The following is a 20,730-nucleotide window of genomic DNA, read 5'->3' on the forward strand; positions in this document are numbered from 1 at the left end:
GGTCCTGCTTTGAGCAGGGGGTTGGACAAGATGACCTCCTGAGGTCCCTTCCAACCCTGATATTCTATGATATTACGAATTCACATACATTTATATCTATCCACTACACAGTACAAACTTATGGGCACACAATCTACTACTACTGGTGCACAACCTTCAGTGAGAGACTGATCTGGTCAGCAAATTTCAGTTGTAAATATGGAGAACTATTAAAATCACTTGTGACATATTTTGACAAATAAGAATATGCAATGTGAAAACAATTCATGTTAGTATATTGCAAAATGTTGGTATTCACCATTTTTGCCACATGCTAAACAGCTTCATAATTTCTGGGGAAAATAAATACTTGCCCATGTAAAACCAATACAAATATTTTACTACATTGTCGTTTGGTAGCTTTTACCAATAAACACCACATTAAGACACTGAAATTAACGTAAACAGTAAAAACTGTAGTCAGTCATGTTGCAATGTTTCTGGAAGTGCGGGGAAAAAAATGACACTCAATTTGGGTAACACTGGTTCACCTCACCTACAGATTTAGGACACCACTTGACAGTTCCACATCGTCCCTCATCTACACATAGATAAAATAATTTTTCAAATGATATACAGTGGGGATGTGTGTAAGATGAGGGCCCTTTCTGAGGAATTGCTGCATACCTATTAGGTACGATATTCAGGCTAGACAAAGTACATTATGAATAGTGTCAAAACAGATTTGTAAACCTTTCTAGTTTTAAGTTAGACCTTGCCATTACTCTGATACAGTGTTTCACCTTCCCCACACATCCAGGCAAAGCACCGAGAACTTAAAAACATTCTATAACTTCCAAGGAAGTGTTAGTTTATGATAGTCTAACATTCAACCACTTTCCTGAACTTCTTTAATCCCAGAAATAAAAACTACTAACAGGAAAAAAGACAAAACCGCCCTCTCTCTGCTTAGTTTTTAAATTAAAAAAATTATTCCCCAGAGCATCAATAAAAACTCACCTTCCGTCAAGACCAACTTAAGTAAGTTATTAATTTCCACTTCTCCAGGATATAGTATATTTAAGCCAGAGCTAAAAAAAAAAAAAAAAAAAAAGGGTGGGGTGGGGAGAAGAGGGGAAATCAAAAGTCAAATTTAACATTTGTTTATAATGAGTGACAGGAAAATAGTTCCATTATGAACATGGGAAACAGAACATTAAAAATTTGGAACTTACAATTGTATAGCTATAACCCTTAGAATTATTCTATATGGTTGCCTGAATTTTTATAAAAAGACATTTTTATACTAAGCAAAGACATCCAACATATCTTAACATTTAGATTAATTTGTCATAGAATTGCAAATGCTTCCTCTGTGATTTCTGCTAATCAAATAAGTTTTGTTGTATAAGCAGAGGATTTCCCCCCTCAGAACCATCTACTCCCTCCTGACAAATCCTACAGTGAAGTCACCATTGTAACATACGATAGCACAGTCATTTCTGTAACAAACAGACCAATGTCAAATACAGGATGACAGCTTTACTGCAAATCCAAGCAGAATTGCTGCTTTCTCCCTGTCTCCACCAGCGTTAATCAAATATCTGAAATAAGAGCTATAGGAAATGAAAGCCAGTAGCTAAGAACTTTTACTGGTATTAACTCCTTTAACCTCATTAACCTTTGAACCATTATGGAAATCCTTCTTTAAACCAAATAGGGAGCCATAAGTACATTAGTGTTGGAACTGCACTGCTATAGATACACCTCAAAATAAGTGGTCTTTTCCACTCCTTTAATAGTTTGTCCCCCCTGCATAAATTATTCACCATATCAAGGGTAAGAGACCATCCTTGTGCACAGGCATGTGCTCCTGATTGCTTATAGCAGTGGTCTCCAAACTTTTTTGATCGCGCACCCCTATCAGTAAAAATTTTTTGAGCATGCACCCCCAACATATGTATATTTATATATAACTTATAGACGTACTACTGTACTAATATATTATGTAAATTATAAAACACACACAAAAACAAATTAAAAAACGATGAGATAAAGATGAAAAACAATATTTTTAAAAAATTTTTTTATTTATTAACGGTACAAAAAACCTTTTTGCTGTCACTAAAAAAATTATTAATAATATTTTTAGTGGGAGCAATGTGATTGAATATGCTTTATTATTTTTGAAAATCTTGGTTTAACACTTTGTGATACAGCAGGCGCTCAGGGTGGGGTGCAGGGCTTGGGAGGGAGTTAGGGTGTGGGAGGGCGCTCAGGGTGGGGGTACGGGGTCTGGGAGGGAGTTAGGGTGTGGGAGGGCGCTCAGGGCTGGGGCAGGCAGGAGGTGCAGAGCACTTACCTGGAGCAGCTCCTGTTTGGTTCAGGGGGGTGTGCAGATGGCTCTGCGCAGCGCTTCTGGGAGCTGCCTCCCCAACCCGAGCAGGGCCACCCAGAAAGCAGGAGCTTTAGTGGCTTCAGGGCCTTGGGCCTTGGGCTAAAGGGGCCCCGGGCCTGCACTCTAAAGCCCCTTTCGGAATGCGGCCCTGAGAGCATGGGCCGGAGGACTCAGGAGGAACAGGGGCAGCCGCGCAGCCAGAGAGAAGCGACGCCTTCCCCTTCAAAGCGCCACTTCTCTCCGGCCAGCTTTGAAGGGGAAAGTGCCGCTTCTTTCCGGCCGTCAGCTGCGCGGCTGCCCCTGCTCCTCCATGGGCCGGAGGACTCAGGGCCGCCTCACCTCCCTCCCCTTTATTTTTTCCCTCCTGCGGGGCTCCTCCTGCTGCGCCCCACAATCGATCGTCTTGCGCACCCCACTTTGGAGACCACTGGCTTATAGTGTTAAAGGAGCTACTGTATAGACATGTTTTACCTTATTAAATGTGTCTCATACCAAACATAAGTGTGTGGTCTACTGTTCATTTTACAGGAGTGAACTGGAGCCAAGATTTCTGCAGTTTTTTCCCCAACTCAGTCTCTGACCCAAGACTGATCACAGTCAAGTCACTTTGAAATGTAGACTTAGAATAGCCATCACCACATGGAGATTCTACATTTCATAGTGCCTTACAACACAATTTATTTAACTCAAAATTTAAGTCAGAAAATATGAACCTCAAAGTTAACTTGGAATTTATTATTTTACTACAATAAGAAGAAATCCTTCCTGAACATTACAGATCTGCTCCTTTGTTTACATAAGATACAATGCTTTAATATATTTGCTGACCAAAAACAATGAATCTAGTCAAATGCTGTAACAACTACTTAACTGTTGTTCTATCAATATCCGCAGTAAACACAGTCAGCAGCATATATAAAACCTGAAAAGACGGCCTTCAAACCAAACACGTACTACTATTCTCTAGTGCATTTAAATGGCTGTATACATTTTGTAACTTAGTGGTTTATAAGAAAGGCACACAGGTTGATCTTTGGAAGATTTTGTTCTCAAGCTTTGGAACGTTTCCCACTTGAAAGCAGATTTGCAATCTGTGATTAGGTTACCTGTGACAACATTATTTGCCCTTGAGATGCACATTTTCTGATTCTCTTGATACACAATTGCATTTTTTTCCACTTTATTGCCCTCTACTTGGTCACTCTGCTGTCATGATAAACCACAGAAAAGTTTCACAGCTTGTAGCTCAAACGGACAGCGGTGCCTTTCAGGCTCTGTGACTCTGCTCCCTCAGCACTAGTGCCTAGTGTGCTGGGGAGCTGAAGCATCTGTTCGGTGCTGATGCCGCAACACAAAGACACCGGGCTCTCCCCATCCCAGGGCTCCTATACATCACAGGTTTCTCATCCCTAAACACAAGTCTCCTGCCACCGCAAGCCTGGATACCCTTGCAACCCATTTCATACTTTTCCAAAATCATCCTCAACCTATAGCATCCCCAAACCCCACTCACTTCACTTGTCCTCACACCTCTGTTCACCCCCCCCCCCATACACACACAAAAAACCCTCAAATCTGCTTTCTGAAACATTGCTCTAACCACCATCATTTACATAGATTCTTTCACCCCAAAGCATATATAAACCACACACACAAACACACTACACCCGTCACTGAATGCAGACAACTCTTGGGTGAAACATGACAGCTATATAACACCATACTCCTGATTAGGTTAAAAGAAAAAGAAAAAAAGGGTAGCCAATAGGAACTGCAGGAGCAATTTAAAGTAGGCATAATGTAGTTATTGCATACTGCATCACCATCACCACTTAATAGAACATCCTGCATTTTTCTTCCCCTCCAAACCAACCAAATTTGCAAGATCTGATCATATTTATCTAAAATTTGCCAAAGGCATAGTTTACACACAAAATCCTGGATTCTTATAATAAAGTTCAGATTAGCTGTATTTTTAACTTGAATGGCTCAGTGTACTAAGAAATAACAGTGAACTAAGAAATTACATTCAGTTTACGATTTTTCATAACTATCTTTAAGATCTTAGTTTCACTTTGTTTTGACAAAGTAACATTGGTATTTACCTGATTGCTAGACAGACCTCCTTCTGAATTTCAGGGCAAATCTGGCTCTTTGGTGCCATCAGTAACTGCCAAAGTAAAAGGCCAGACCTTCTAATAATGTCTCTATTTCTCTCAGTTTGGGGGCTGAAGAAAAATTTAAAAACCACCTACAAAAACAATAGTTAGAAAATACAGCAATATTAAAAACAGATTTCTTCTCTACTCAAGGCAAGTGCTTCATACAGGAAAGCACCTATAACATAGTGGCTCAAATGGAAGCAGAGTTAGGCCAACTTTAAACATTTTTATGGCCAACACTCTAAATAATTTCTCCAAGGTTGCTCAAAGTTGGTGGTAGTCAGGAATTGAACCCAGATCTACTGAATCTGTGATCAGTGTCTTAACAAAAACTAGACAAACCACCCTTGTCCTTGAGCAAATAACTTAACCTCTCTGGATCTTATCCAATTTGTAAAACATAGATGAGAACTCAAAGAGGTCTAATGTTAGGTTATAACACATTCTAGAAATGCAAAATAAGAAGTTATCTCTAGGTTAATGTCCATTAGCTCTTCTCCACTCAATACAAAGTCACCATTCATTTAAAAAAAGGCTTACTTGCTGGTCTGCGTTCTTAAAGTCTCCTTTACAGAGTTAATTTTAAAATATATTTAAGATTTGTTTATACCTGAAAGACAACAAGGATGCAGCGTATAATGCAAGTATCTCCATTCACCATAGCTTTCTCCATGATGTCGCAAATACTGCTGAGATGGTGTGCTTCAATTGGATGTTGTTTGCCCAAAAAATTTGTTATTGGGAGATTGTTACTGGCTGCAAGCAGATTTAGTTGGTGTATGCACATGGCACCAACGTGGTGCAGTAACTGGTTGATAACCTCATTTGTGGTTATAGCATCTCCTGAAAGAAAAAAAATAAATGATCATACTTCTCTCTATGAACACAGAGGTGCATATATCAAGTTTACATTCATTTTTAAAATATGTTATGAAACCATCATTAGCATCACTGAAATTCTGCAGCACTTCAGAGCTATCGTCTGCATTAAAGGTAAGAGATTTCTGTTCAAGTTTTTAAAAGTGTTAAAGGCAGAAGTCAGAAAACCAACAAACATGCACAAAAAAAGCTTTTTTCTTATCTTCAATAACGATCAAGTAATTTTGTAATATGCTGTAACTAATCTTGTGGCTTTCTGAAGAAAGTATGTTCAGTGCTTTATGTGAGTTTCGACTATGTTAATCTCATATTTTACTTACACTTATACAAAGTGCTGACTATATGCTCACCTCTGGGCTCTGTGATGATATGACTAACTCCCAGTCTCTGACAGACATAATGGAATGCTTGGTTTCCAGGATTACACCACTGATCAATATAGTCATTAGAGCACGTCCATATCATGTTATTCATAGTATCATAACATGCACCTGAAGAGAGAATATACAAAAAAGAGTCAATATAGTTTTTATTTATTAAAAAGTTGTCTGATGATAGTATTTTCTATTAGAATTTTTTTCTTGGAAAGCAATTCAAACATTGCTATATCAGATGTGGATTTAATGTGTTTTCTAAAGTTAATTCAATTACATTATGTGACACATCAAGGTGCTTAAGGATAGGGGTTAAGAATAACAATCTTTTAAAGCAAATTTCTTAATGTGGTTAGTGCAAACCCCTCATGCGCCAACAAATAAATGCCTTAAGTGCTATATTTAGTATTCCTCAGTGTCCTTATCACTCAAATTGCTTGCTACCAATTAGTCATCTGGCTGAAATGCTGGGGCTAGCATCTTATGCTCAGGAGTCGGCACCACCATGTTGCGCAACGGACACTTGACAAAATTACCGTACTTCGTGACGGACATGGGGGGGGGGAGGTGGTTATGTCATTCAAGTTTTTTAAAAGTTACCACGGACCTCAAAATTTTTACCCCTTGCTTATGCTGCTGTTCAAGAAAAATTGGTAAAGCAGTTTCAAATACTTTAGCTATCTCTATTCATAATTAATTGCATTTGTTTTGAATTTAATAGCCTTGCTGTTACCATTTTGGCAGGTTATTTATAGAGCTGGTGGCATGTATGGTGCTGTGCAACTGGTGAAGAGTGGTAAGCAAATAGACATCTTCCCTGAGGAGCCTACAAGTGGGCACAATACATCGAAAAAACAAGAATGGCGTGAGACCATCATAGCTGGATCTTGAGAAATTATATGAAGGAGAGAGAGGAAAAGTATGAACTTGGCACTATCCCCACTGCATGAGATTGCAGAAAATTCTTCTATAGGCTTGTCTAGACTAGGATAGAAGATATTTAAGCACATTTCAAAACTCAAGGGTAGACTGGACTAGTAGTATTGTGACAGACATTAAGCGGATTGAGGTGAACCTTCAGCTTGATTGTTAAAATACTCCTAGCCCTGTCTGCGCTAGAGTTTCAAAACATGTTGGCCAAAGTGTTTTAGCGAACATTTAAAAAAATTATACCTTTGATCCTTGTCAACGCGAGTCCTATATAGATCCTAGTTAACATTTTAATTAAGCATTGTTTAAAACCCTGTTGGTACCTAGCGTAGCTGGTGTTTAACAATTTATTCCTATTCTATTTTGTATCATTCTGACTATTGAGCTGGCAGAAGTAATCCAAGTCCAGAACGCAAATGCAAGTGAAGCTGTGAAAACCAAAGTCACAGGGAAATAAGAAAATATAAGCAGAAATCTTCCTGGTTAATACATTTATTTTTTATAGTGAAGATAGGAAAGTTCAAATCTTCTCAACACTGACTCTTTCTTTTAAGAGTTTGTAATACAAAGGATATTTAAAAAATCTTCCAAGTTCTCGCCACCTAGGGTAAATACCTCTTCTCACTCTCTAGAAGAGAGAGTGCACCTTCAAAACTTGCAAACCAAAGCATAAGAAACCAGGAAAAAACCTCTCTTTAGAATTTTCACATCACATTTTCTAAGTTGTAATTTTATTTATTTAATTTTACAAAAGAAAGTGGAAGTTACTGGAAATTGAAAGAAATAATTTAGAAAATAGAGATTGCTATCTCTAATACTGAATGTCCCTAAAAATAAATGTATTTCTTACCAAGTCCTGGTATTAGAGCACCACGTCCAAGCGAACTTCCTGCGGCATCAATGAGATCCGCTCGGCTTGTGAACTGCCCATCTGAAATATTGTATACCAAGCTAGAAGCAAGAACTTTAAAAAAAATAAATCTCAAATTAATTTCTCAACAGTTTAAAATATGATAAAAAAAGAGAGTCTCTGAAATCTGCTGTAAGGATAACAAAGAAGTCAACAACTTACTTTTCAAAGATGACAAACCACTTGTCCCACCAAACAGTGATCGTGTCGCAGAGCTGCCTGACCCACCTGGAGGTGGGACCAACATCACCAAATATGTTCCACATGTGTACATTGGAGTCTTTCGTAACATTTTTAGTGGTAGCCCACAACTAGTGTTAGCAGCTGAAATGTTAAATAAAGCAATGAATCAAACAATTAGTAAGATATAGAGAGCAAGCAAGATAGAAGTCCTAAATACAATCTATTTTGGAGTTTAAATAAATCCATCAGAAATACTGATAAATCTAACATTTTTGCAGCCTTTGGAAGTTACTTGTGGGGCTGGCCAGTGGACTCTAAAGATTCCCCCCCTCATTAGGAGATAATTCCTCAGAGGGCATGCACGGTTTCAGTGGCATTTTAAAATATAATTTGAATAAAACAATCTTTAAATATGAATACAAATAAGAAGCCCTAGTTTCCATAATGACGACAACAAAAACATCAGAAAAAAATCTAAAAGCTAATACAAGGTATAATATACAGAGAAGCAAACAAAAATCTGCCCTAAGGATGTCTAAGATAGCAAAATATCACGAGCAACATTTTAAAGCCCAAGGAAGTTTTAAGACAAGAGGCCCTCTGGGATTCACTACCACTTTTTAATCCCTTGAAATCCCCCTACCCTGTCCCATATCCATTAAATCATGGTGATCTAGCCTCCAGCCAAGAAGGTGAGGGTGGAGCTCCAGCCAAAGCTGATCAACACTGCTCTGAATACTGACTGTTCAAGAGGAACCCATACTTTATTTTCTGAAGCACTCCTATTCACTACTAGGCAACAAAGTTTTTTCAAGATCTCCATTATACCTCTTTCCACTCCCTGTAACAATCTAAAGGATATGTGCAAAAACACTAGGAAAATATTTGCAGTGGTGTAAATATACATTCCACTGGTTAGAGTATTTTCTTAATTTAGGAACTTATAACATGTAACTGGATACATGAGATATTTTAAAATCCATATGTATACAGTAATCTCATCACTAGTCAGTGAACCCAGGGTTCCAGGTTATTTAATGCATATTTGAAGAAAGGAAGAGAACTATTCAAGACATACACGTAGAAAGTTTGTCCAGAAAAGGAACTTTAAAAAAATCCCCAGAATGCAAAGAAAGTGATCAGTACACTATTCAAACACCCTGTCTAAACTAAAGTGAAACTAATATAGTAGTTTCAATAAAGTCATAAAGAATAGTAATACTGTAATATATAAACAATTAGTATACCAATAACCATGTCACACATATTTGCTATTTCACCAATAATGAAGAGGTATGCCAGAAGAGTGCCCAAAAAGCAATTCCAACAGTGCTACAGTGTGAAAAGAGTACTCGATGAGTTCTTTGAATGGGAATTGGACCACCTGTTTATTGATGTCCCAAACAATATGGTGTATCACACTGGAGTATCCCTCACCTCAATATGAGTTTACACAAGTATAATGAAATTTCATAACACACACAGTCACTGGCATAAAAAACTAAGAATATGATTAACAATTTCCACAGCCAACAGAAACAAAAAGTTCATTTTGAAAGGCTGTGATAGGACACTTACTGGAAACTGATTTAGCATTTTCTGAAGTATCCTATTCATAGTAAGGATTAATGATGCCAGAAGAAAATAGTTCACCACGCTATTGTTACAGGTTTGTCAATGGTTCGATGTAAGCCTTTATTTATAGCCCAAAAGTGAAACATCTTCTGAAGAAAAAGATCCTTTTGGATTTCTTGGAAAATTTTTAAGGCCTCTAAATATTGCCTCATTGTACTACTAATGCCATTTTTAAAGCCTTATGACATCACTTATGCATCTAGCCTCCCTTCATTTTCCTCTATCTTCATCTCATTGGCAATTCCATAACCGCCCCCACGCACAGGCTCACAATCCTGGAGTTATTTTTACTCTTCCTTCATTTTCTCCGCACATCAAATCTACCATGAAATCCTGTCAGTTTTCTTTCTACATCATCTCCAAAATCAAAGCTTTCCTCTCTACACCCCCTACCAAAACTCTGGCCCACAATGTCATCTTTGGTCTCCATGAAAATCATATGACCCTCCGCAAATCAATTCAGAATAGATCTGCTAAACTCCTCTTGGTTGCCACTCCAATCTCCTTCTGCTTCTCCTCAAACCCCTTCATAAGCTGTACCCCCCACCCCCCATATCGAAGACGGTATCTTGGTCATTTAAGGACAAAAAAACAACAACAAATAATCACTTAACCATGGAGTTGACAATACAATTAGTTTTCTGGGAGGGTAATCAAGTCAGTTTTGTCTGACATACCACTCCCATAATCTAGCCATTAGTTTTATTTTTGGACATTCAGTTTTCCTATAGACCTTTCGGAAACGTAGAATTAAATAGAATTGAGGAGCTACCCGACTAAAATCAAAGTATTATGAGATCTTCAATGAAATAAGTTTAACCAAAATCTAGGAAAGCTTTACAAGTTATGGCTGATGAATTTTTCTTTTTAGTCCAATTAAAGGAGTTTATAACAACATCGAGACAAAGGGATTGGGATGGCTGTAAATATCATTCAAGATCAATCTGCAGTACAAATTAATTTGATCTTTACCCTACTTTTCTACAATTCCTACATTTAAAAAATGAAAACCCTCATGCTGAAATATTTAAATGGCTTCTCAATCAAAATTTGCATTTTATATACTGCAGTATGTTATGTTGAATGTAAAAGAAATCTAAGGAACCACTCATACTGAACTTTAAATTAACTTTAACATGATTTAACTGTTCCTACTGCCAGTCTACTGAGTATATCATATTCTTAATATTTTATGCCAGTGACAAATACTGTGTAATACCGTACTCTTTACTCCCGGGGGAATTCTGTGAGAAAAAATTAAAAATTCTGCACACGACATTTTAAAATTCTTCAAAATTCTGCATATTTTATTTGTTAAAAGAACACAATATAATCACACTAGTTTCAATTATTTTTGGTCATTTATTTCAAAATACTGTCAGCAAGTATGTCTGTAACAATACAGACAACAAAAAATATTCAGTAAATGTTTTTTGACTAATAGGCATATTAATACAGAACTCTGAGTAACTCATTTAAACTACAATACAGAACCATATTTCCAGCACCCCTCAGAAGCAGTGCAAAGGCTTGGGGGAGTCAAGGATAACGGAGGAGCTGAGGGAGATGGAAGTAAGTTGCTGGGAAGGAGCCTGGGTGTGAACTTGGAGGGTTGTTGGGTATGGGTGGGAAAAGTATGGAACAGGTATTTTTGGGGGGCGGGGAGAGATTGTTAGGGAACCTCCCCCATGCAGTTCCTGGCTAACCCCTAGCCTGTCCCATTCAGTCAGGCACATCTGCTTCTGTCCCCACGTGTTCCTGCACCCCATGTCCACATGTCCCTCCACCCCCAGACACCCACTCCCCCATCCCCATGTGGCTCTGTACCCCCCACAGTCTCCTGTCCCTATGTGTCCCTGTACTCCCTCACCCTGTCCCCATGTGTCTCTGTGCCCCCACCCAGCCACTCCCATCCTTGTGTCCCTGTACCCACTCCCCCTGTCCCCCCTCCCCATGTGTTTCTGTGCCCCCACCCTGCCTCTCCCTGTCTGTGTGTCCCTGTGCCCTCATCCCCATGGGTACCTGTGCCCCCACTCAGCCACCTCCTGTCCCTCTGTAGCTCTGCATGCCTTCCCCCATCACAATGTGTCCCTGCACCTCCCTCCCCCCCAGAGCCCTGTGCCTCCACTCCCATTCAAGCCCTGCCCCATCTGTCCTCCCCCACTAGCCCTTATAAGCCCCTTTCTGCCCCGCCCCAGCACCCCACACTGTCTGTATCCTGACCTGGCCTGATAGAGCCAGCATTCTTTGCAGTGCCTTTCTCTTCCCTTGCTAGCCAGGAGCTGCTGCTGTGTTCTATAGCCACAGCACTCTCTGTTGGGCAAAAGGCGGAACTGCAGCAACCTTTTGGCAGAAGCTTTATTCTGCACAAAAAATTAAAAATATGCATGGCTCATTAATTATGCGCACATGCAGAAGCACAGAATTCCCCCAGGAGTAACTCTTGAAATAGTCCCATTGAAAGCTATGGGACTATCAGTCAGAGTAAGGGTGGCAGAACTGAACCATAAACTAGCAACAAAAGGGTGCTGTGTTTACCACAGCTACAGTTTTTGCATGATCAATCTTTTTCCCTTGCAGCAGTGTATTTTACGTGAATATGAACTGTTATTTTGCTATTAGAACTTTGAGTGTTAAGCACTTGTACTGAAGTATGTATTTGCATGAGGTATTCCAAAAGCAATGATCTTTACAAGAAATTCACACAACTTTAAAGAATTTTAATAAATCCTAAGAAATTCGTAACAGTAATGTATATGATGGCAGTGTAAAGAGCCTAAACTTAAAGACACTATATGTACAGGTATGTAGGATTTTCAGAATTCTACAGCCAGAGAAATAATTTTGTAAATATGCATCACTGCAAACAAAAGTGAAAAATTATTGTAAAGAAGAAGAGAACTCTTCTGACCTGCTTGGTCCTCTTTCAATGTATTGGAAATTGTAGAGCCAGTTAGAGCAGCCAGTGTTGCTGATGGGGAGGCTCTGTACCTTGAAAGCCTACTCAGAAGCATCTCATTTATACTCTTTGCAGATTCTCCCTCTTTTCTCATTAGAATAATGCGCTCCTGAAGAGGGTTTGCTATACATATATCATTTTCTACCTATGCAAATGAAAAAAAAAAGATCCTTAGATATTTAAGTCCCTAACAGATTGAGGATTTTATTCCTCCATGCTCACAAAATGAGAAGAGAAGCAAAAACCAGATCCAGATGTATGCAAGGAAATCTGATACCGTGGTGAATGATGTGACTGAAATACCTAGAAATATAGATTATTATATCATGGCCAAAATCATATCATGACTGATCATCTTTAGACATTTTTTACTTTGGAAAATAGAAAAGTAGTAGTCCAGTTGCCATAAATAACTTTCCAGAAATAAAATTGAAGTTAACATTATATAAAATCCAGTAGTTAAAAATCTAACTATAACAAATATACTATACTAAAATAAAAATAAATTTTTATGAGTAAGTTCTGTAAAAGTCTAAGTCACACATTAGCTGAAAAACTGAACGGAAGATTTTCCCTACATAATGCAGTTCTGGGAAAGTTCTAGGCCATGTCTAACCTAAGAAGATTTTACCAGTATAGTTATACTAATACACTGGTATTCGGAGAACAGATATAAGTTACATTAGCATAAGCACAAATATAGCTATGTCTTTTTTTTTTTTTTTTTTTAAAGCACACCCCTAACCTACACTAAATATTTTTACCAGCACAGTTATGTTGATCAGACATTTAATAAATTGAGTATTTTAACTAGTAACGCCACAAAAAGTCAGACAGTGGCTGAGTTGTCAACAGGAATGAATGAAAGCTTTTTCTAAAGTGATTCCCCTGCAAAAGACATTCCTAACAGAGCGCCAAGGCCAGAAACACCCGCCCAGAGTGCTCACATTCTGAAGGGATGCAACTGGAGGTCGTTCAGAAACTGAAACTCATTTTTTCTAGCAATACACAAAGGAAATGAATTGGAGAATCCCTTACCTTAATGGGAAGACCCTTCACCTTTACATGTTTGCCAAATTAGATTTATTTTTAAGTCCTTAACTCCTTCTTAAGATTCCATGCAAATTGGAGAATAATAGTTCGGGGGCCAGTACAGTGGGAGTCTGCTGCAAGTTAGGGAGTTAGAACCTGCACTATTGCCCACAGCTGTATCATATCTAGATAATACTTAGTCTGCCTAAGCGCAGAGGACTGGACTAGATGACCTATTGAGGTGCTTTTCAGTCCTACATTTCTGATTCTTGCTCATCATTTCTACTATTTATACTGCTTCCAATATACCCACTGCACAAGTCTATTGGTACTGACAATACTAAGGGTATGTCTACACTATGAAATTAGGTCAATTTTATAGAAGTCGGTTTTTTAGAAATCGTTTTTATATAGTCGATTGTGTGTCCCCCCACACAAAATGCTCGAAGTGCATTAACTCGGCGGAGTGCTTCCACAGTACCGAGACTAGCGTCGACTTCTGGAGCGTTGCACTGTGGGTAGCTATCCCACAGTTCCAGCAGTCTCCGCAGCCCATTGGAATTCTGGGTTGAGATCCCAATGCCTAATGGGGCAAAAACATTGTCGCGGGTGGTTTGGGTACATGTCGTCAGGCCCTCCCTCCCTCCGTGAAAGCAATGGCAGACAATCGTTTCGCGCCTTTTTTCCTGAGTTACCTGTGCAGACGCCATACCACAGCAAGCATGGAGCCCGCTCAGCTCACTGTCACCGTATGTCTCCTGGGTGCTGGCAGACGCGGTACCGCATTGCTACACAGCAGCAACCCATTGCCTTGTGGCAGCAGATGGTGCAATAGGCCTGATAACCATCGTCATCATGTCCGAGGTGCTCCTGGCTGCCTCGGTAAGGTTGGTCAGGAGCGCCTGGGCAGACATGGGCGCAGGGACTAAAATAGGAGTGACTCAACCAGGCCATTCTCTTTAGTCCTGCCGGCAGTCCTATTGTACCATCTTACAGTGAGCAGCCAGGAGATGAGGATGGCTAGCAGTCCTACTGCACCGTCTGCTGCCAGCCAAAGATGTAAAAGATAGATAGAGTGGATCAAAACAAGAAATACACCAGATTTGTTTTGTATTCATTTGCTCCCCCTCCCTCCCTCCGTGAAATCAACAGCCAACAATCATTTCGGTGAGGTCTGTCAAGGGCACCTTGAAAAGTTTAATGGAGATTCAGTCCTGCCTGAAATATCTGGGGGAGTGATAGCTCCGTGGGTTGAGCACTGGCCTGCTAAACCCAAGGTTTTGAGTTCAATCCTTGAGGGGGCCATTCTGTGTGACAGTTGTTTTTGTTTCTCCTTGATGTAAAGCCATCCCCTTTGTTGATTTTAATTCCCTGTAAGCAAACCCCGTAAGCCATGTTGTCAGTCGCCCCCTCCCTCTGTCAGAGCAACGGCAGACAATCGTTCCGCGCCTTTTTTCTGTGCAGAACACCATAGCTCAGGAAGCATGGAGCCCGCTCAGATCATTTTGGCAATTAGGAGCGCATTAAATACCATGCGCATTATCCAGCAGTATATGCAGCACCAGAACCTGGCAAAGCGAAACTGGGTGAGTAGGCGACATCAGCATTGTGACAAGAGTGATGAGGACATGGACACAGACTTCTCTCAAAGCACAGGCCCTGGCAATGTGGGCATCATGGTGCTAATGGGGCAGGTTCATGAGGTGGAATGCCGATTCTTGGCCCGGGAAACAAGCACAGACTCGTGGGACTGCATAGTGTTGCGGGTCAGGGACGATTCCCAGTGGCCGCAAAACTTTCGCACGCGTAAGGGCACTTTCATGGAACTTTGTGACTTGCTTTCCCCTGCCCTGAGGTGCAAGAATACCAAGATGAAAGCAGCCCTCACAGTTGAGAAGCGAGTGGCAATAGCCTTGTGGAAGCTTGCAACGCCAAACAGCTACCGGTCAGTCGGGAATCAATTTGGAGTGGGCAAATCTACTGTGGGGGCCGCTGTGATGCAAGTAGCCAATGCAATCAAAGATCTGCTGATATCAAGGGTAGCGACCCTGGGAAATGTGCGGATCATAGTGGATGGCTTTGCTGCAATGGGATTCCTTAACTGTGGTGGAGCCATAGACAGAACCCATACCCCTATCTTGGCACCGAAGCACCAAGCCGGCGAGTACATAAACCTCAAGGGGTACTTTTCAATAGTGCTGCAAGCACTGGTGGATCACAAGGGACGTTTCATCAACATCAACGTGGGATGGCCGGGAAAGGTACATGACGCTCGCATCTTCAGGAACTCTGGTCTGTTTCAAAAGCTGCAGGAAGGGACTTTATTCCCAGACCAGAAAATAACCGTTGGGGATGTTGAAATGCCTATAGTTATCCTTGGGGACCCAGCCTATCCCTTAATGCCATGGCTCCTGAAGCCATACACAGGCAGCCTGGACAGTAGTCAGGAGCTGTTCAACTACAGGTTGAGCAAGTGCAGAATGGTGGTAGAATGTGCATTTGGACATTTAAAAGCACGCTGGCGCAGTTTACTGACTCGGTTAGATCTCAGGGAAACCAATATTCCCACTGTTATTACTGCTTGCTGTGCGCGCCACAATATCTGTGAGAGTAAGGGGGAGACGTTTATGGCGGGGTGGGAGGTTGAGGCAAATCACCTGGCTGCTGGTTACACGCAGCCAGACACCAGGGTGGTGAGAAGAGCACAGCAGGGCGCGCTGCGCATCAGAGAAGCTTTGAAAACCAGTTTCCTGATTGGCCAGGCTACGGTGTGAAAGTTCTGTTTGTTTCTCCTTGATGACCCCCCTTCCTTGGTTCACTCTACTTCCCTGTAAGCTAACCACCCTCCCCTCCTCCCTTCGATCACCGCTCACAGAGGCAATAAAGTCAGTGTTGCTTCACATTCATGCATTCTTTATTAATTCATCACACAAATAGGGGGGATAACTACCAAGGTAGCCCAGGAGGGGTGGTGGAGGAGGGAAGCACCGGGAGGGGTGGTGGAGGAGGGAAGGACAAGGCCACACAGCACTTTAAAAGTTTAAAACTTTAAAACTTATTGAATGCCAGCCTTCTGTTGCTTGGGCAATCCTCTGAGGTGCAGTGGCCGGAGGCCCCCCCCCACGTTCTTGGGCGTCGGGGGAGGAAGCTATGGAACTTGGGGAGGAGGGCGGTTGGTTACACAGGGGCTGTAGCGGCGGTCTGTGCTCCTGCTGCCTTTCCTGCAGCTCAACCATACACTGGAGCATATTAGTTTGATCCTCCAGCAGCCTCAGCATTGAGTCCTGCCTCCTCTCATCACGCTGCCACAACCTTTCAGCTTCAGCCCTCTCTTCAGCCTGCCACTTACTCTCTTCAGCCCACCACCTCGCCTCCCGGTCATTTTGTGCTTTCCTGCACTCTGACATTGTCTGCCTCCACACATTCGTCTGTGCTCTGTCAGTGTGGGAGGACAGCATGAGCTCAGAGAACATTTCATCGCGAGTACGTTTTTTTCACCTTCTAATCTCCGCTAGCCTCTGGGAAGGAGAAGATCCTGTGATCCTTGAAACACATGCAGCTGGTGGAGGAAAAAAAAAAAGGGGACAGTAGTATTTAAAAAGACACATTTTCTAGAACAATGGCTACACTCTTTCACGGTAAACCTTGCTGTTAACATTATATACATAGCACATGCTTTCGTTACAAGGTCACATTTTGCCTCCCCCCACCACGTGGCTAACCCCTTCCCCCTTCCCGTGGCTAAAAGCGGGGAACATTTCTGTTCAGCCACAGGCAAAAAGCCCAGCAGGAACAGCCACCTCTGAATGTCCCCTTAAGAAAAGCACCATATTTCAACCAGGTGACCATGAATGATATCACTCTCCTGAGGATAACAGAGAGATAAAGAACGGATGTTGTTTGAACGCCCGCAAACATACACTGCAATGCTTTGTTCTGCAATGATTCCTGATTATGTGCTACTGGCCTGGCGTGGTAAAGTGTCCTACCATGGTGGACGGACTAAGGCTGCCCTCCCCAGAAACCTTTTGCAAAGGCTTCGGGAGTACATCCAGGAGAAATTTATGGAGATGTCCCTGGAGGATTTCCGCTCCATCCCCAGACACGTTAACAGACTTTTCCAGTAGCTGTACTGGCTGCGAATGCCAGGGTAAATTAATCATTAAACACGCTTGCTTTTAAACCATGTATACTATTTAAAAAAGGTACACTCACCAGAGGTCCCTTCTCTGCCTGGCAGGTCTGGGAGGCAACCTTGGGTGGGTTCGGGGGGTACTGGCTCCAGGTCCAGGGTGAGAAACAGTTCCTGGCTGTCGGGAAAACCGGTTTCTCCGCTTGCTTGCCGTGAGCTATCTACAACCTCATCATCGTCATCATCATCTTCCTCGTCCCCAAAACCTGCTTCCATGTTGCCTCCATCTCCATTGAAGGAGTCAAACAACACGGCTCGGGTAGTGGTGGCTGAACCCCCTAAAATGGCATGCAGCTCATCATAGAAGCGGCATGTTTTGGGCTCTGATCTGGAGTGACCATTTGCCTCTCTGGTTTTCTGGTAGGCTTGCCTCAGCTTCTTAAGTTTCACGTGGCACTGCTTCGGGTCCCTGTTATGGCCTCTGTCCTTCATGCCCTGGGAGATTTTGACAAATGTTTTGGCATTTCAAAAATTGGAATGGAGTTCTGATAGCACGGATTCCTCTCCCCATACAGCGATCAGATCCCGTACCTCCCGTTCGGTCCATGCTGGAGCTCTTTTGCGATTCTAGGACTCCATCATGGTCACCTCTGCTGATGAGCGCTGCACAGTCACCTCTGCTGATGAGTGCTGACGAGCTCTGCACAGTCACCTCTGCTGATGAGTGCTGATGAGCTCTGCACAGTCACCTCTGCTGATGAGCTCTGCACTCACCTGCAGCTTGCCACGCTGGCCAAACAGGAAATGAAATTCAAAAGTTCACGGGCCTTTTCCTGTCTATCTGGCCAGTGCATCTGAGTTGAGAATGCTGTCCAGAGCGGTCACAATGGAGCACTCTGGGATAGCTCCCAGAGGCCAGTACCGTCTACATTGCATCCACAGTACCCCAAATTCGACCCAGCAAGGCCGATTTCAGCGCTAATCCCCTTGTCGGGGGCGGAGAAAGGAAATCGATTTTAAGAGCCCTTTAAGTCGAAAAAAAGGGCTTCGTCGTGTGAACGGGTGCAGGGTTAAATCGATTTAACGCTGCTAAATTCGACCTCAACTCCTAGTGTAGACCAGGGCTAAGAGTTGTACCAATGCCAAAAAAAATTAATAAATTAATGTGGTTTCAACTTCTATAGGACTGAAGTTGTTTAAACTGCTGGAGACTGTCATTTAAATAAATATCAGCAATTACATGCAAGGTTTAAACCTGAGTATTACATTTTTAACATTTCTTCGGCACCTCAAGAGAATCAACCAAAGATGTATAGGAGCTGTTGAGAGGAAAGGAATTCAAACTGTTGTCATATATAGCTCCAAAATTTAAATAAAAAAAAAATCAGTACAAAATTTATAGACTTGAGTGATAAAGTGCACTTTTTTAGCCTTACATACACAACTTAAAATTAAATAAGATCATTTTAATAGAAAACAATAATACAGAGTAAGCAATCTCCACTTAGTACGAGGCACTTACACTAAAATCACTAACACCACATGTTACAAACAAGCCTGCAATATTGGAATGTCCCTTGGAAGTGCAGATTTTATAGTACGGCTTTTCATCCTGTTAAACACTATGTCAACTGCTTGTAATGTTTTAACTGCATTCCTGAAGTTACGTACTAGCACTCAAATGAACAATAAACATATCCAGTAACTTTATTACATGTTACTATTTTAAGAAGTGTTATTCATGTCAATAAACTAAGTCTGCTACAAATAAACACACAAATTGCTAATGTAATTGAAAATACACTTACTACAAGTTCAAAAATATCCATAAAGACAGAGTGTCCCTTTGGTGTTTTTTCATTCAGGCTTGCAGGAGACCAGATCCAGTAGAAATAGGTACCATCTGAAGAAAGATGTACTGTGGTCATAGTACTGCCAACTGGGAAGTGATTTACTGGCATGGGGAGTATGTGACATACCTAGAGATCAGTAGGAAAGCAAGAAAGAAGGAGAGTCCAGTTCACATTTTGAAGCTGTTCTTCAGATTATTAATTTAAAAAGTGAGTTTTTTTAGTTATTCTAGAGCAAGGCTCATTATGCTTACTTATCTAGTTATAATTTGCTATGATTTGAGGGAGAATGCAGTTTGCTAAATAGATGTATTGTACATTAACAAATTCTATGCTAGCAAGACACAGTTATCCATCTAAAAATAGACAAACGATCATGGTTTCAAATTGCTGAAAAATGTATGTAGTACCATTAGAAAAATGTAAATATTAATATAGTTATCTGCTTTACCCTACTTTACTGAAATCTCTGCTCAAAATTCTGGAAGGAAACTCATTTAATGAGGAATCCAAACACTTAATTTGAGGAAACATTGTATATGGCTGGAAACAGACAAACAGCCTTACTCCTTATTCTTCAGTGAAACTTCTTTAAACCACAATGGAAAAACATTGTCAAGAGGGATAGTTGCTCGTCTGCAAAACACAATTATAGCAAGAAGTGAAGGTGCCAACCATTTTTGTACTAAGAAAAATGGAGGCATCGGGGGCTCTAAATATATTTGGTTTAAAGATAAAGATCATTTTGCTTTGTTTTAAAATACTATTAATTTGCGATGTGTGCGCATAAACACTGTAACACAATGTAACTTGTAAGATGGTTTGTGAGGCATGACATTGTCACGGAGTCACCGGGCGATGCTCTGGAACTACTCCATACGAAGCCAGTCAGGACTCTGGGGAAGCCTCCTCTCCCCAGGGCAAGAAGCTTACACAACTTCGACCTTCCTGGGGCTGACCTCGGAGCATTCAGCATCCCCCCGTCCACACCGTGCGCTTCCCACAGTGAGTCCGCACAGGCGGGGCTCCTGGGGAAGCCAGTGGGTCATGCACCCAATTCCACAGTCAGACGTGACACTCAGCCAGCCAGTAAAACACAAGGTTTATTAGACGACAGGAACATGGTCTAAAACAGAGCTTGTAGGTACAGAGAACAGGATCCCTCAGTCAGGTCCGTCTTGGGAGGCAGGGAGACCAGAGCCCCATCTGAGCCTCCCCCCATTTCCCCAGCCAGCTCCAAACTCAAACTCTCCAGCCCCTCCTCTCCTCTGTCTCTTTCCCGGGCCAGGAGGCCACCTGATCTCTTT

At 41.4% G+C, this 20,730-nt stretch overlaps 1 protein-coding gene across 6 annotated transcripts in view; it reads right to left on the bottom strand.

Annotated features, from left to right (window-relative positions):
- HECTD4 (HECT domain E3 ubiquitin protein ligase 4) overlaps window positions 1–20,730 on the bottom strand; it is a 124,483-nt gene that overhangs the window by 69,440 nt on the left and 34,313 nt on the right. For 5 of the 6 annotated variants that reach the window (XM_037879155.2, XM_043529482.1, XM_037879157.2 and 2 more), the window contains exons 7-14: window positions 19,382–19,552; window positions 12,362–12,554; window positions 7,795–7,956; window positions 7,573–7,686; window positions 5,769–5,909; window positions 5,150–5,382; window positions 4,483–4,628; window positions 1,000–1,070 (exon numbers count right to left, since the gene is read on the bottom strand). In XM_037879155.2, the coding sequence (XP_037735083.1) occupies window positions 1,000–1,070; window positions 4,483–4,628; window positions 5,150–5,382; window positions 5,769–5,909; window positions 7,573–7,686; window positions 7,795–7,956; window positions 12,362–12,554; window positions 19,382–19,552 (1,231 nt within the window). Of the gene's footprint in view, window positions 1–999; window positions 1,071–4,482; window positions 4,629–5,149; window positions 5,383–5,768; window positions 5,910–7,572; window positions 7,687–7,794; window positions 7,957–12,361; window positions 12,555–19,381; window positions 19,553–20,730 lie in introns of those variants that run through there. The other variant, XM_043529483.1, reaches the window with a different exon arrangement.

The sequence above is a fragment of the Chelonia mydas genome, chromosome 15 (assembly GCF_015237465.2).
Source record: "Chelonia mydas isolate rCheMyd1 chromosome 15, rCheMyd1.pri.v2, whole genome shotgun sequence".
Lineage (NCBI taxonomy): Eukaryota > Metazoa > Chordata > Testudines > Cheloniidae > Chelonia > Chelonia mydas.